The sequence below is a fragment of the Octopus bimaculoides genome, chromosome 10 (genome assembly GCF_046866305.1).
Source record: "Octopus bimaculoides isolate indiv1 chromosome 10, ASM4686630v1, whole genome shotgun sequence".
Taxonomy (NCBI): domain Eukaryota; kingdom Metazoa; phylum Mollusca; class Cephalopoda; order Octopoda; family Octopodidae; genus Octopus; species Octopus bimaculoides.
The window spans coordinates 4,839,308-4,858,502 of NC_142937.1; the positions used below are offsets into that span (position 1 = coordinate 4,839,308).

The window sequence follows — 19,195 nt, forward strand, 5'->3', positions numbered from 1 at the left end:
ACTATGTATGGTCCTAGACAACCCACTGACACCCACCCCACCAGGAGGACTCAAGCAATATCCAACCTGAATTTCCACGGGGCGGACTGGAAGTCAATTCGCAGAGAGATTCGAAATCAAAACTGGCATGACAGCCTTTCTATACAAGACAATGACCTCAAACTAAGTCATTTTATGTCAACCATACAAGACATATGCACCAAATACGTGCCATATAGAAAGACCAGCAAACATGCCAATAGAATTCCTAGAGACAGGAAAATCCTTATGAGACACAGAACAAAGGTCTCAAACCAGTTAAATAGAGAACTGGAGGATAGGAAAAGGGCTAAATTAAAACTAACACTGTTAGAAATAGAAAACAAAATTAAACTCTCCCATGAAAAGGAGAAAGCAGAGAAGGAAAAGAGAGCAGTAGAAAGCATAAAAACAAACCCCAAGGCTTTCTATAGATTTGCAAAGGAGACTGCTACGGTTGCAGTATAAGATAGGACCCCTGTTCCTGCCTAATGGCTCACTGACTGCAGATCCCACATGGATAAGTGAAGTGCTCAGTACACAATTCAAGAGTGTCTTCACCTCTCCTCTGAGTCACATGCAGATAAAGAACCCAGCTGATTTCTTTGACAATAGCACTCAGCAGAAGGGGACTGCATCCATTACCTACATCGACATTGAAGAGGAAGATGTGATAGCTGCCATAAATGAAATGAGCTCAAATTCGGCAACTGGCCCTGATGGTTTCCCAGCTGTCCTCTTAAAGTCGTGTAAACAAGAATTAGCAGGACCACTCCGGATACTCTTCCAGAGTTTCCTTGCAAATGGTAAACTTCCCAAAAAGCTGAAGGAAGGCACCATATGTCCTATCCATAAAGGTGGAAGCAGAGCAGAGGCTGGGAACTACAGGCCCATCTCTCTGACTTCACATATTAGCAAAGTCATGGAACGAATTGTCAGAAGGAGATTGATTGCGTTCCTAGAAGAAAATGACTTGCTGAATGAGACCCAGCATGGTTTCCGTCCAGGTAGAAGCTGCCTCACACAGCTCTTGCAGCATTATGACTGGGTCCTGAAGCAGCTACTTGACCATTCAAATGTTGATGTGATATATCTTGACTTTGCAAAAGCCTTTGACAAAGTTGATCATGGCTTGATATGTCACAAGCTGCGAAACCTTGGCATAGCTGGTAAATTAGGAGAGTGGCTGCATGACTTCCTGAATGGTAGAAGTCAGACAGTTGCAGCCAATGGAGAACTATCTAGGGAAACACAAATATTGAGCGGTGTTCCACAGGGAACTGTTCTGGGGCCACTACTGTTCAGAGTGGCCCTTCTGGACATGCCCACGGTCACTCGGAGAGCCACTGTCACTAGCTATGCTGATGACACAAAGATATCTCAGGCAATAAAGAATCCTGATAATATTGTAAGCCTGCAGAATGACCTAAATGCAATATATGAGTGGGCAGAGCAAAATAATATGCAGTTCAATGCCAAAAAATTTCAAGTACTGCGCTACAAGACCACAAGTACCTCCCAACTGGCATACACAGGGCCTGGAGGTACTGCAATCCCAGAACCACAAACAGTAAGAGATCTGGGCATCAACATGTGTAGTGATGCATCATTTCACATGCACATTGTCAAGTTGACAGCAAAGTGCAGACAACTGGCAGGGTGGATACTGAGGACTTTCCGTACAAGGGATCAAAAATTCATGTTGATTCTATGGAAGACATTTGTTCTGAGCCGCCTAGACTATTGCTCTCAGTTGTGGTCACCACACAGTGTTAAGCGGACAGCAGAACTCGAGGCAATTCAGCGGCACTATACAAAAAAGATCGCCACAGTCCAACAAATGAACTACAGGGAGCGACTGAAGGCACTAGGTCTCTACTCGCTGGAGCGCAGGCGGGAGAGATATGTAATAATATACATATGGAAAATACTGGAAGGACTGGTGCCAAACTTTGGTATCAGGTACTACAGGAATGCCCGCACGGGTCGCCACTGCATGGTGCCAAAGGTACCTTCCACTGCATCTCACATAAGAACGAGATACTGCAGCAGCCTCGGTTTCAGAGGACCTCAGCTCTTCAATGCCCTGCCAAAACATTTGAGAGACATGCAAGACATGGATGCGGAGGTCTTCAAGACAAAACTTGACGCTTTCCTCTCCACGATACCAGACGAACCAATGCTCGTAATGAGACGCAGTTTAGGCAGCTGTGTCAAATTCTCTTATACACCAGATGTGCCATCAAAACTCTTGATTGGACCATGTCAGGTGAGGGAGAAGAGCCATGCAAGGAACATGAAAATCACGGTGGTGCACCAGCATGACCGCAGCCACTTGGCTGAAACACATAAATAAATAAAAAAAAAAATATATATATATATATATATATATATAATCAATGTTAAATCTCTGAACGAGGTATTAACAGTAACTGCACGACAAGGTGAAGTATATTTGCCACTTAAATGTTGCTGACCCCTAAGGGTGGATGTTACTGTGGCTAAAAGCAACAGTAACATCCACCCTTAGGGGTCAGCCACATTTAAGTGGCAAATATACTTCACCCTATATATATATATATATATATATATATATATATATATATATATATATATATATATATATAAATAAATGTAGTTATGCAAGATGCAAAGATACTGCTTTAAGGGGTTTTTCTCGAAAAAATCAACCCCAGGTCTTTTGCAAAGTGTGTTTTTAACTCCATTGGTTTCTTTGCTGAAATGCTAAGTAGTAGAGATGTAAACAAACATCAGTTGCCAAGCAGTGCTGGGAATTAAACACACAGACATTCATACATACTTTTATATATGTATACACACACACACACACATATCTCATGCATGTATCTATAAAATGTATGCTAAAAATATTCCACTCAGGTGAAGAGATATAGAAAAAGAATAAAGAAGAAAATGTATTTTTCTGTTTATGTTGCAGTGAATTGATCCCGAAGAATATTATTGCAATTATATGTTTTCAAAATGTCTTATTAAACTCTTTGGCATTCATAATTATAAAAATACATCAAAATAAATAATTTCAAACCGACTTCAAATCTTACAGAAAATATTCTTACAACAATGAACATGTATAAAGTTTTCCAAATAGCCTTTATTTAATATATAGTCCTTTAATGGAAGTAGCCACATCATAGACTCACAAGGTAACAAGGCAAGAAATATGGTATGTGTTATTAAACCCAAATTCACCTTTATCAATGTCAGTATGCTTAATCATTTAAGGGAAAATATATGAAGTGGATACTAGAAAATGAATTAGAAGTAAGTGTCTGCATTTGATTAATGATTTAAACTTGTTTGCATTTTGCTATAGAATATGCTTCTTTATTAATTCGTTGTGGTTCTGTCATATTTTCTGCACATTAAAATAGAGGAAAAAGGTTAAAATTTGGTTGCTGAGTTGCTGCACATCTATCTAAACACTCACTGAATTGAACTGTTCTAGTGTCTGGATTATTTGCTGTCTATGAACCATCATACCTTTCGTGCATGACATGCTGGTTTGACCAATGCAATTTTTATCACACTTATGACATTAAGTTTTCCAAAAGGATTGAAAAGTTATGTCTTAATTGAAAAATTTGCCCATTTTTGAAATGGAACTTGCAGCTTTCAAATATATTGATACAAAATCCATAATTTGATCTTCCACATTTTCTAAATGCTGGATTTTTGTAATATTGGTAGGTAGCTGGGTACTTGTTAAAAGCATTTTCAACGAATGTGGAGGCTGTTTTTTTTTTATCATTTTATGTTTTACTCAAATTCTCCTCAGTCTAGACTCACGTTTTAACAACAGTGAATTTTGCTTCATCAAACTAAAGGCCTGTTTTCTTCAGACTGTGAATTGAGATGCATAGTAAAACATTTGTTCTTGTTTTAGTTTTCACAGTTCTGAGTTTTGCTTAAAAATGGGAAAATTTTTAAAATGAAAAATAACTTTCATGCATTTTAAAAACTTAATTTATGTTATAAAATGTGGGTGTACTAAAAACTGTGTTGACCAAACAGGCATGTCACTGAGAAAATGCATGACAACAGATACAAGATCTGAGCTCTGGAAAAAAAAGACTCAGTGAGCATTTAGATAAATGTATAGGAATTCAGCAACCAGATTTTAAACATTTTTTCTCTATACCATTGTGCAGAAAATATGAAAGAACAACAAAGAATAAATAAACTTACTTCATTGTAAAATATGAACCAAGATTATATCATTACACAAATACTGACCACTTTTCTAATTCGTTATCTACTGTTCATAAAATGTATTTCCCTCTTATATTTTTGAGTAATTAAAAGTATAAAAATTCACATCTCTACTTAATTTGGATCCAACATATGCAATAATTAAAAAACATTTTTATGGTAAAATATAAATCAAGTTTAAATAATTAACCAAATATTGACACATTTTTCTAATTTTTATGATATATTTCCACATATTTTTGAATGATTAAAAGTACAAAAATTTACAGGGGTTAATTTAGATTTGATAACATATACAATATTACTTCCTTTATTATACTCTGTGAGTCTATGATGAGGATACGTCCAGTACGGGTACTATATATTAAATGATGGCTAGTAACAAGCCATTACACATGTACATTGCAATGAATAACTTCTGTAAGTAGATCAGTACATTAAATATATAACAAAGCATTAGTATACTGTACAAGCAAAAAATACAAGATATATTTATATATCTTCTATTTCTTTGCTTGGCTTTGTGAACAAAGATTATGAAGGGTTGACTGCAGGCATACTTGTGGCTAACAAGCACAATGTGGGACAGGTAGATATGGCTATAATGGCTGAAATTGAAGGTCTGTTCAGAATTTGATAACATTGTTTGTGTTGCAGTTCTTCCGCCTGTAACTTTTGTCCTTGATAGTGGCCTGGCAGGTTTCTTTGCAAAGGAGCTGACAGCATTGTTGATGGTGAGATGTTAGGTGTCATGGTCTTCAGCGGGGGTAGACTACTGGTGATGGTTGATGTGACAGGTGCCAAAGGGATTTTTCAAACAGTCCTTGTATTGTTTTTGTGCCCTTCTGCTTTTTAATATCAGTTTGGCAAACCCACCTCATCAGATATCCAGAGAAGGGTATCGAAAATTGAAACAAATTTAAAATGGCTTCAAGTTGTTAGGCCTCCACTTGTGCAACAACTCATTTCCAACATCCTGTCTGAGCAAATGAAACGAAGAATAAAGAAAACAACTGATGTCACCTCTTCAATAATAACACCTTGCATCCTCAGCTGAGCAATAGAGGCCTAACAACTGGAAGCCATCTTGGATTTGTCTCAAATTCTGATACTCCCAGCTAATCATATGATCAAAATACTCACCTGAAGAAACACATTTTACACCTTTGATGGATGGTAATAATTATCATCTCACCAATATACTACACGTGTGATGATGAATGGAAAAAACTGTACTGATAGTGATATAGAATATCTTATTAATTTCTTTGTATAAACTCTACAGATACTATGGAATTTCACATTTGACAGGAGTATTCTCATTCAGCAGCCAATACCTGTGGATGAACTTTGCACAGCGTACTACAAAGTTTTAACTCAAATTTTTATTCAACTACATGTAGAAAGATCAATATATGTATATATATATATATATATATATATATATATATATATATATATATATATATATATATATATATCTTTTATCTTTTACTTGTTTTGGTCGTCAGACTGTGGCCATACTGGAACACCACATTGAAGAATTTTTTTTCGTCAAATGTGTTGATCCCCCACCCCAATACTTACTTTTTAAAGACTGATACTCATTCTATTGGTCTCTTGTGCCAAACAGCTAAGTTACAAGACATAAACACACCAGTACTGGTTGTCATAGGGTGATGGGGGTCATCAGAGATACAAAGACACACACACGAGAGATTCTTTCAGTTTCTGTCTGCCAAATCCGTTCACAAGGCTTTGATCAGCCAGAGGCTATAGTAGAAGATATTTACTTAAGGTGCCACACAGTGGGACTGAACCCAGAGCAATTTGGTCAGGAAGCAAGATTCTTACCATACAGCCATAGCCATGCCTACTTATATATATATATATATATATATATATATATATATATATATATATATATATATATATATATTTGTGTGTGTATGTGTGTATGTATAAATATATATATGCATGTATGTATGTATGTATGTATGTGTGTATGTATGTATGTAGTATGTATGTATGTGTGCATGTATATATTTGCCGAGATTGTTTCAATTTCTATTTTTCAAATCTACTCTCAAATTTTTAGTTGGCCTGGAGATATACAGAAAACTTTCATACAAATGTGTGTCAAGGTAATACAAGTGATGTCATTCATTTTCAACATTTCCTGCAAAAAGTATGTTTAACCTAGGGAAAATATTATCTTGCCTGGAAACAGATGAGGAATGGTGACAGGAAGGGCATAGAAAATCTTCCCCATATATATATATATATATATATATATATATATATATATATATATATACCACAAAACGAATGCCTGTCTGTATCTTATATATATATGTATATATCATATATATATATGGTACATTGTGATATATATATGATATATATACAGAGAGATATGTGTGTATATATATATATATTATATATATATATATATATATACATATATATATATATATATATATATATATATATATATATATATATATATATATATATATATATATATATACACACACACATATGAGGGAGTACCCAAAAGAAACCAGAATTTTGCAATATGATTTTATTCACTTAGTTTTACATGTTTTACACTTTTACCACCTTCAAAGTATTCTCCATTTGTAGCAATGTATTGGTCCAAATGTGTTTTCCACTGATTGAAGCAGTCCTGGAACTCTTGCGAAGTGAAGCCTTTTAACGACCCCAACATTCTTTTTTCCGTCACTTCTTCTACATTTGCAATACATTTTCTTTTAAGGACTATTTTCATTCGGGGGGAACATAAAAAAAGTCACAGGCAGCAAGATCGGTGTAAGTGGGGTCATGCCTTTTTTGGCCGAAAAACTGTCTCGCACTCAAGACGGTGTGTGCAGTGCAGTGTCGTGATGAAACCACAACTTTACACTTTGCTACAGGTCGGGGTGTTTTCATCTCACTGCATCTGGCAAATGCTTCAGAACTGCAAAGTAAAATGTCTGCTTAACAATTTGACCAGGAGGAACAAATTCCATGTGGACAATTCCTTTCACATCAAAGGAATTCCATGAAACAAATCAGCATTGTCTTGACACTGGACTTCACTTGATGTACTTTTTTGGAGTGTGGTGATATTGAATGTTTCCATTGACTTGACTGCTGCTTCATTTCTGGGCTGTAGCCATAGCACCAGCTTTCTGAATCAACTTCCAACTATTCTTTCTGTTCATGACATGCATTCAGTCATAATTGTTTTTGATCTTCCATGAGCAAGCGAGGCACACATTTTGCTGCAACAGTTTTCATTTGCTCAAACTTCGTTGGCAGGAGTGCTCCAGGAGACACCATCATATCAACAAGTTCGTCAATTGTTCAGCGACGGTCCTCCAAGATCAGCTCATGAATTTTTGTGATGTTTTCATTCATGTGGAAGGTTGATGGTTTCCCTGAATGAGGTTGGTCATCAAGTGACATGTGATCATTCCAAAAACGTAAAAATCGTTTGTAAGCTTGTGTTTCACTCATAGCAGCATCCTTGTAAGCTGTTTGAAGCATGATAACTGTTTTAGTCACCATTTTTCCCTGCAGAAAACAGAATTTCATGGAAGTACGCTGTTCTTTTGTTTCGGCCATAGCAAAAATTGACAAACAGGAGAGAAGCACTGCAAAACAAAGATGCACCACATGGCATATTGACTGCAATGCCACCGGTTGGCAGATTAATGCCTATGTGTGTGTATGTGTGAATATTAGAGTGTTACCCATAAAGTAACTGGTAATTTTAGAAGTATAATTTTGTCCTCATGGATAGTATCAAGAAATATAATTATAATTTAACATTCATCAAATTTCTTGATGCTTATACAAAACGATGAATGAATAATAATTTTCATGAAAAAAATACTTATTACCTGAAAACATAAAACAAATTTCATATTTGTATACTCTCTATTACTATTACTTAGTATATTATTATTACTTAGTAATAGTATATATTACTATTTTTCTAAATTTTGTTAACATAATTGTAATCTACATCATCAAAAATCTATTTCTGCAAAATTTTTATATGGAGAAAGAATTTTTGCTGGAAGTTATAAGACTTTCTGCACCACTTATGTTAACACTCTCTATTTGTCTTTTTTACTCCCTTTCTTACATTTATTTATAACGTGTAAAGTGTGGATTAATCACTCAACAAACCAGCCATCTCCTTTACTGGTTATTATTATACATAGTTATGATACACACACACACATATATATATGTATATATGCACAGGGATTAAACTAGATTTTTAGAGATCCGTGAAATGAAATCACGATATTTACAAGAGAGGACTCCAACAAATAGCTATTTACCAGATACAACTGATTAATATAACATGAATTCACATCACAGATCTTTAAAAATCCATGCCAATCCATTCATCTACAATACTATTGGATGTTATTACATAATATATGTATTATTACGCAATATGCACCAGTCATTATTTATCCAAAACAGCTGTAAGGAGACTTGACTACATTACACATGAATTCGTATAAACAATTTTCCATGTAAATTTTCCTTACACCAACTGGTTTCTGTCATTTGTACTGGTACACCCACTTACTGTAGATTGTCCTTATTGCTCATTTCCTACAACAGAGCTACCCACCTTAGAGGTAGGAGATTGTGTCTAAGCTTTGAATTTACCTAAGCTCTACTGGGAAACTATCTATACCAATCTCGCATTACCTTTTGCATGACCATACATGTGTGTGTGTGTGTGTGTGTGTGTGTGTGTGTGTGTGTATATATACATATATACAAGCATACATACATATTTATATATATATATATATATATATATATATATATATATATATATATATATATATATATACACACATATATACACATATATACACACATATACACGTATATATACACATATATATACACATAATATATACACATATATATACACACACACACACACACATATATATACATATATATATATATACATATATATACACATACATACATACATACATACATATATATATATATATAATTATGTGTATTTCTTCTATTTTAATGAATAAAAATTCTTCTGATAGAATAAATGGGTTAATAGAAACCAATGTAGCAAAGAACACAAAATAACTGTGGTCTAGTTCCTGTTTTTAAGGCAGGAACTCCTTGAAATTTTGGGTATTTGAGTATATTTAAGAGTTTATATATATATATATATATATATATATATATATATATATATATATATATATACATATATTTTGTTGTTGGCACTCCGTCGCTTACGACGCCGAGGGTTCAAGTTGAGCCAATCAACGGAACAGCCTGCTCGTGAAGTGAACGTGCAAGTGGCTGAGCACTCCACAGACACGTGTACCCTTAACGTAGTTCTCGGGGATATTCAGCGTGACACAGTGTGACAAGGCTGACCCTTTGAATTACAGGCACAACAGGATGTAAGAGTGAGAGAAAGTTGTGGTGGAAGAGTACAGCAGGGTTCGCCACCATCCCCTGCTGGAGCCTCGTGGAGCTTTAGGTGTTTTCGCTCAATAAACACTCACAACGCTCGGTCTGGGAATCAAAACCGCGATCCTTTGATTGCGAGTCCACTGCCTTAACCACTGGGTCATTGCGCCTCCACATATATATATTTATATATATATATATACACACATATACATACATATGTGTGTGTGTGTCTTTGACTGTGAATGAAAAAAATGGAAGTAGTAATATTGTATATAAAAAGGTATATTGAATGCATATTACATAACTTTAATTTTCTCCATAATTGTATGATAAATCGCCATGTATATGTATATATATGAATGTATATATATATATACATATATATATATATATATATATATATATATATATATATGTATATATATTTATTTATTTATTTATTTATGTGTTTCAGCCAAGTGGCACTCCGCCAAGTGGCTGTGGTCATGAATGTATATATGTATATATATATATATATATATATATATATATATATATATATATATATATATGTATATATATATATATATATATATATATATATATATATATATATATATATATGTATATATATATATATATATATATATATATATAATTTATATAAGGGCATTAACTATATAGTAATGCCTCACGCTTAGAGGGACTAAATAAGTCAAAAACTACCAAAAAATAAGCAACATATTTACCGAAAGCGAGGGAATGCAACTTTCAAAATTAATCTCCTAAAAACATTTAACTTAACGGCAAACCACTGGTTTCTCAATTAATACAGCAAAAACTGTGAAGTAAGCTGCATCTTTTGTTCATCAGTACACGTATGGTCGAGACACATAAAAAATAAACAAAAATCAACATACCACGATGTACCCAACATAGTACGATGACTTCTGTTCATCATTATATATCCGTGAAAGAGGTTAGAATTTATCCGGTTGCATCTCAGTAACACGTGCTTATACAGAATAATATTCAGCACTGAATATATTCTAATTATTTATAATATATAGGATAACATCTTTATAAGAATTTATCAAGTTAAATGTTTTTAGGAGATTAATTTTTGAAAGTTGCATTCCCTCGCTTTCGGTAAATATGTTGCTTATTTTTTGGTAGTTTATGACTTATTTAGTCCCTCTAAGCGTGAGGCATTACTATATAGTTAATGCCCTGATATAAATTATATATATTTATGGGAAAAAAACGATGAGTTTTTTTTCCTTATGGGGTTTTTTCACGCTGACTACTTGATAAATTCTTATAAAGATTTTATCCTACATTATATTATATTATATTATATTATATCATCATCATTCATCATCATCATCGTTTAACGTCCGCTTTCCATGCTAGCATGGGTTGGACGATTTGACTGAGGACTGGTGAAACCGGATGACTGTGCATAAGCAAAGGTGAGGCAGTGTGTTTTATAAGTTTCTTTCCCAGTTACATGGTTTTAGGTTGAGTCTCATTGCATTCCACCTTGGGAAATACCTTGAACTCTTGACCTCTGTCAACCAAAACTTTGTGAGAAGATTCGGCATACAGAAAAAAGAACCTGTCATACACACACACACATATATAATTGATTAAGTTGGAGTGAACAAGAAGGAGCACAAAGGAACATTTATTTGTAATCACTACAGTTGTTTCCACACTACACTGTTCTCCAAGTTCTCAGATGTTTGGCTATATAACCATTTCCTTGCATTATGAGATTTTGTATTTCATCAGGTGATAAACAAATATTGTTTCAGTGTTCTGTAAACTCAAAATTTCGGCTTTGGCCACATTCTTTCTCTCTCTCATGGCTGTATGTGGCAGAAGGGAGTACCAATCTATTTCTTTGTACTGCTAATTCATTCTGTATGTTTAGTTAGCCATGCAATTGCCAATGGTTGACCTTCAAGAACTCACCGGTCATTCAGTTGATGAACTTACATTATCCTATATAGATCGGCATACCATATATGTAGACATACATGCTCTCATCTATACATATATGCATATGTACCTGAATATACACCACTACGACTTTACATACATACGCTCATGCAGTTACATAACCAAATATCTGAAAACCTGGAGAGTAATGTTGTGTGGAAACAATTGTAGAGATTACAAACAAATGTTCCACTGTACTTCTTGTTAATTCCAACTTATTCAATTATCCATTCACTCTCTACAACACTACAGAAGCCCTAATGCAAACCTGGCTGGAAGTATGGTACTAGTATTGGATAGCAGTGGGTAAAATCTGAAGGTGGATGAGCTTTATACTGTACGTTCTTAACAGGATATAACCTAACTATACACACACACAAAGACACATACACAGAAGGGGATTCATTTAGTTTGTCAACCAAATATGTCCAGAAGCATATGGTTGACCCATGATCACAGCAGAAGACAGTGGCTAAGGGTGAAACCTGGAACCATGTGGCTGGCATGCAAACTTCTTAAGCCTTCAATAATGTGTAATTATAGATTTGTGAGTGTGTGTGTATGTATATATACATATATATATATATATATATATATATATATATATATATATATATATATATATATATATATATATATATATATATATAGATAGATAGATAGATAGATAGATATAAATACATCTCTCTCTCGATACACACACACACACACACACACACGTGTACCCCTCTGAAAGCAATGAGCAGAAACGATAATATAAAGAAAAAATTCAACAGAAGAGGGATAAGTTTTAGCAAATATTGCATTAGTTTAACTAGTTTAACAATTAAAAGGACATGAAGTTAGCCTCAACATTTGAGATCCCAGTAATTCATGTGGAGTAAAGGTAGAAGAAATTAAAAGAATGCAAATGAGGAAAAGAGGATGAAAAAGGAAAAAAAAAAAACATAGATGAGAGGTAATAAGCCAAGTAAGAAAGTAATTAAACTAATAGGATATTTGTTAAAACTTGAGTCTTGTTTGCTGTCTTTTTTCTTTTTGATCATTGCCTTCGCATTTTTAACATTTATGCAGACACTTATCTTTGTATATAGTTTTAGGTCTGTCTATATGTGTGTGTGTGTATTTGTGTGTATAAATGTACATATATTTGTGGGTGTATATACATATATATTTCTGTGTATATATATATATATATTTGTGTGTGTGTGTATATGTATATATATATATATATATACATATATGCATCTGCTTGTTTCTCTCTTGTTTCTTTCTGTGTTCCTTTCTGTGGAAGAGCATAGGCTCGAAATGTTAAAGACTTTTTCAGTTCCTAAGCGTTATACTAATACATCTGTTTGTTGTCTACACCACCTGTCTTCGTCTTTTGTGTTTAGTGTGTGTACATATGCTTTAGAAATTTTACATAATAGTTTATATATCTTATATATATCTATCATACTGTAAAATTTCTAAAAACTTTTACTATATCTAATTGCATTTTATTTGGTGGAAACATGTCTTCTGATGTGAAACTCATTAGCAGAGGCAGAATGAAATGTGAGCTTACTGTATCAAAAAGTGAATCAGATTGCTTCTCCCTTAAGTTACATCATATACATGTACTTGAATTTTACCTTGAAGAGTGCAAAAGTCAGTCTCCAAGGTGTAATATGCACAAACTTTAATTTTTACATACAATAAACACATACACACATAAATATATACACACGCATACACACACATGCACACGAACACACACACACACAGAAGGAAATCGTTTTGTTCTCCCAAAATACTGAAAATTCTGAAAATATTTGATTTTGCCATACATTGATCAACTTCATTACAGACAGAAATAACACTGATTTTTTTTTGAGTTCGTTTCATGTGGAAAACAAAACAAAAAGCAAGCAAAAATATGTAAAATAATAATAATAATATTAATAATAATAATAATAATAATAATAATAATAATAATAATAATAATAATAATAATAATACAGCACCAGATTGGGATTAAAAGAAAATATATATATGACTTGACTGAACAGATTTGTTGCAAATCACACAACAAGGATAATATTTAACAGACAACCAGAGGATAAAAGTTTTAGAAAATTTCTAGTCTACTTACAGAGCTCGCACTACTTGTCTCTGAGAAGTCCATGGAAGCATTTAATGGAGGCCCGTTTGACATAGGGGCATTTGACTCTGTGGTATTCTGCATGTCGAGTGTATCAGTCTGCATGACAGAGTATAAACATGAACTCAGTCAGGCAACTATTAGCCAGATAAAAAAATCCAACAGGACAGGGAGGAGAAATAATTCAAGGATTTGATCATCACAGACTTCAAGACAGAGACATACAATATCAAACTTCTGTAAGAATTATTGAACAAATCTAAATATCCCCAATCTGACGGCATTTAAGGACATGAAAATTTGATACGTATAATTGTAGAATAATGTATGTATGTGTGCGTACTCATATGCATATATATATAATATATATATATATATATATATATATGTGTGTGTATATATATATATATATATATATATATATATATATACATACACACCTGCGTGTGTATAAACATACATATATATACAAACACACATGCACATACATACACACATGCACATGTATGTTAATGTGAGTGAATTAGTTTGGAAAGATATGCAGTGCTAAATATGCAACTGTTAAAATGATTTCAACACAATGAGTAACCATACCTGAATTAAGAGATATGTTACACAACATTATAATTTAAGATATGAATATTATAATGACATGCACACATACACATTTTTGTTCATATATATGTGTGTGTGTACCTGTATGTATATGCATGCATGTGTGCATACATACATATACATACACATATATATATATATATATATATATATATATATATATATATACACATTATATATTAGATATGCACATGCACAAGCACACACATATGCATACATGATATATAAACACATACACACACACATGCAACAGACACAAATCTATATATAAGGTATGCATGTTTATATATATATATATGTGTGTATATATATATATATATATATATATATATATATATATATATATATATATATATATATATATATATATGTATGTATGTATATATATGGAAATGTGTTTTATGTATGTGTATATTACATTATAAAATAGTATATATAGATGGAGATATAAATTTTCAAACTCCTACTAAAATGCTCATTGTGATTTTTAATACAAATGTATTTGTAATCAGCACAAACTAAAATGCCAGAAATCTCATTTTATCAATAATTACAATGCTGAAACTAGATGAATTGGAATTTATATTTCATTTTTTTCCTCCCACAAAATATTCTCAGTGAAATTTCTATTTTGTTGGAAAGCATATTTATTGGCAATAATATCATCTCATTATACAGGATTTAATTGTTCACATTTCCACATCTGAATATTACCCAGGATGTCAGTCCCTGATGATCATCTCTTACCTGTGTTAAAAAAGTATGAAATTAAGGTGTACCCTAAATCTCTGTAGCATGTTTCCAAACAAACACTTTTTATCAAACATTATGAGCCATATTTTGTGGTAGAATAGATAAACAGGCACACTGATAGGGCTTGAATCATGTACCTATCACTTGCTGGGTGACTTTATGACTAATTATATTACCAAGTGCATGAAATATCACCCACCTAAAGTAAAACTATAATTTATAACTGTTATTTTAACTGTAGTATTTTATCTCCACCAGCTAATTCATTAGTCACTTAGCACTTGCAAGATAGGTTATTCAAGAAACATGATAGTGAGACATTTTGTTTCTTTAACTATATTGTTTTATATCTTTATGACAATTAACCAGTGACTTTATGGTTGCAGAAATGGTTATTCTAGAAATGTTCAAAACAGATACTATAATTTGTTTCTGCATCTTTAACCAGTTTAATCTTATATCCACAAAATAATTTCTCCCTTGCTTAATGCTAGCAGATAGACTATTCCGAGTGACTGACGACTTATCTTGCAGAGTTTGAGTAATATTACAGTTAAAATAGCATAAAACAAATGATAGGTGATGGTATGGCAGTCACTTTACAGGGTTATTGATAATGTGATCTCTCAGCAAGAGAGAGAGAGAGAGAGAGAGAGAGAGAGCAAGAAAGAGAGAGAGAGAGAGAGAGAGAGAGAGAAAGAGAAAGAGAGAGAGATGACTTGGGTCTGAGCAGCAGTTCTGTTTTTCTTTTCTGTCTTGCTATAGTCCATTCAATGTTGAATGTCATTTTCTATTAAAAATCTTAGAATCTAATATATCGTTTCTGTTTCATTATCAATAATATCATATATATATATATATATATATATATATATATATATATATATATATATATATATATATATGTAATTTCCAAATCAACCTCTCATTTTGATTGACACTGTTGATTCTTTGCATTTGTAGTGTCTCTATATTACATTAGGAAAACAGAAAATAATAACCACTGCTTTTATTCTATGCAGTATAATTACAGTTAAATGAATAAATTCAGGGAATTAATAGAAGACTGTTCCATTCATATGTCACAACCAAATTGAAATAGCAAGTCTTTAGTGATGTGACAATGATAATGATAATTTTAAATATAGGCATACAGTGATTAAATTTTGTGACAGGTGTTAATCAATTATGCTCACATCAGCACCAGACTGATACTTTATAAATAGCAGAAGGATTTTGGTAAGATTTTGAATGCTGAATGTTTAGAGCCACAACAATTACTGCAAGGTATGTAGTCTTATTCTCTAACAATTCTGCCATTCCACCACCTACACGGCAATAATAATTATAATAATAATAATGATGATGATGATGATGATAATAATAATATTTTAGAAAGATTGAGGTAACTTTATTAATAATAATAATAATAATAATAATAATAATAATAATGAAATTATCCAAATGTAAAAATCTGGAAGTACAGATAACCAGAATGTGGGGACTGAAAATATGAACAATCTCAATAATAGTAACATCCCTAAGAATGTTTAAAAAAGATGTAGACAAACAAATAAACAAAATCTTAGAACTTACAAATAAGGAAAAAATATACTGAAAACAGCACCACTAGACAATGCACAAATATTACACACAATACTTTCCATACAAAAACCAAAACAAAATATTGCATGTGCTCAAGGCACACAGAACTGCGGTGGGTTGTGCAGTTTAAGCACACAACAAGAATAAGATTAAGGAAAAATAAGTTTGGCCTTTCAATTAGAAAATGATTCATTTAAGCATTGTAATATTCAAAACCCAAGGATGCTCTTTACTCATATAACTATCTTTTTATCTACACACCCACACAAATATATATTAACACGTGTATATATATATATATATATATATATATATATATATATATATGTATGTGTGTGTGTGTGTGTGTGTGTGTATGTATGAATGTATGTATACACACACAGAGACAGGTTTAAAATATGAGTTATAAGTTTCATGCCTCAGATAATACAATAGTTGCATAATGTGCTGTTTATTTTCTAGCATATCTTTCAGGTTCAAAATACAAACTTGGCTGTGCTCTAAGAAAAAGCAAGAAAGAACAAGTGGGGGAAAAACGAAAAATGAAAGCAACAAAAAAAAGTATGGAAGATTTGTCTCCCCTTTGTCCTTTAGAATGGGAATTAACAGTGGTTAGAATAGTTAATTTCATGGGGAAAAGGTTAAATTTTGTGAGGCTACATGTTTAATTCAGAAAGGATGGCGTTTCCAGTTTGACAATGAAAACTTATCTAGATGCTTGCATTTAACAAAATTTTCAGATCTAGAATTCAGAAGATTGGATTTTAAAAAATATGAGTTCTTTCAGCTATACAAAGCCTGAACCTTCTTGACCTGTTATTATTCTACAATGATTCACTTGATGGTGTGTGGAATATTTTGGGCCTTTAGGTCGAAGTTATTACTAGCTAATTTAGTGGTTTCCTTTTTATCTATGAGTTGAAAAGAAGACTCATGGTTGGCATGTCATTTTTTTAAAGTCACTTTCTCATAAACCAATATCCTTTTTCTTTTAAGTTTTATCATTTTGAAGAATGAAAGTGAGCTCTGCTTTGTAGACAACTGAGCTAATGATCCATACCTAGTCGAGTGAGCAAGCGTCTAGATCTCTACAATTACATTTTTGAGGAGGCATTTAATGTGGTTTATATGTAATAATATTTTTCATATCAGAGTAGCAGTTGTAAGAAACTTTCACTGTGTATTTGTCAAAAATGTTCTTAATCCTATGGCTATCTAGAAAACACTTGTCTATCAAGGAATTATCTAACAATGTTTATCTCAACATTCAAAGAGAAAATGGAAAAGCTTGCAATCTTCCTAGGTCCATTTTTAGGCTTCATAATTTTTATGATAGGCATGTATTCTATCTTCTTTTTCAAGACACTGTTAGCCGGTGCATTATTTTTGTCAGTGGTTTTCTTATTGAATATTTCCTTAGAGGAGGTGACATTTGATATCCTATTACTGATATTAACTATAAGGGGTGGAAAGACTGTTTATTCAGCTAATGCAAGGATTTGTAAGCACATAAGTTTAGGTTTTGGGAAGCATTTAAGAAAGTGACTTTAAGGAGGTTCGTGGTTGCCGTGATTTTGAGGCCTCATTTGTTGCGAGTAGATATGAGATTTTTCCAAACTTTATCAAGTGTATGTCTGTCATAATCATGAGATATGCCTAATCCATTGTCACAGTATAGATCAATGTTGTGGGAAGGGAATATAGCTTTTAGTATATCTAATATAAAGAGTTAGTATCTCCACTAAATATTAGAAAGCTAACATAGTCAGATATAAAGACATTAAGGATGAAGCTCAATTCCTTGCAAAACAAAACAAAATTGATGATAGAATGCTTGGTTAACGGGCTTCAAAGAGAAGATAACTAATTCCCACATCATAAAATGTATGAAGCTTAAAAAATAGACCAAAGAAGATTATATGGTTTTTACCAGCCCCTGCCCACTTTCTCTCGGAATGTTAAGACAAATGTAGGTAGAATATTCCTTACCTTATTAGATAAGCATTTCTTGGATAGCCATAGGAAAATTATTAATGGGCATTCAGTGAAACTTTCATACAGCTGCTGCCCAACATGAAAAATATTATCACACCCAAGTCACATCAGATGTCTACTCTAAAATGTAACTGTAGAGACCTATATATTTGCCCACTTGATCACATATGGATGGGTAGTTCAGTGGGTTATGAAGCAGAGGTCACCTCAGTCCTACAAAATAGTAAAACTCAAAACAAAAAGTGCATGTGGTCAATGGAAAAGTCATTTAAAAAAAAATATGCCAACCACCAGTCTTCTCTCCAGCACATAAATATCATGAAAACCACTGAGCGAGCT

General features: G+C 32.8%; 1 protein-coding gene across 44 annotated transcripts in view; it reads right to left on the reverse strand.

The window, feature by feature from the left end:
- Window positions 1-19,195, reverse strand: part of LOC106869047 (MAGUK p55 subfamily member 7) — an 850,742-nt gene that overhangs the window by 458,029 nt on the left and 373,518 nt on the right. For 22 of the 44 annotated variants that reach the window (XM_089358312.1, XM_089358304.1, XM_089358298.1 and 19 more), the window contains one exon: window positions 13,880-13,987. The exons of 20 other annotated variants lie outside the window; for them this stretch is intronic. In XM_089358312.1, coding sequence (XP_089214438.1) covers window positions 13,880-13,987 — 108 coding nt within the window. Of the gene's footprint in view, window positions 1-13,879; window positions 13,988-18,850; window positions 19,070-19,195 lie in introns of those variants that run through there. 2 more of the 44 variants (XM_089358339.1, XM_014914559.3) reach the window with 1 other exon arrangement.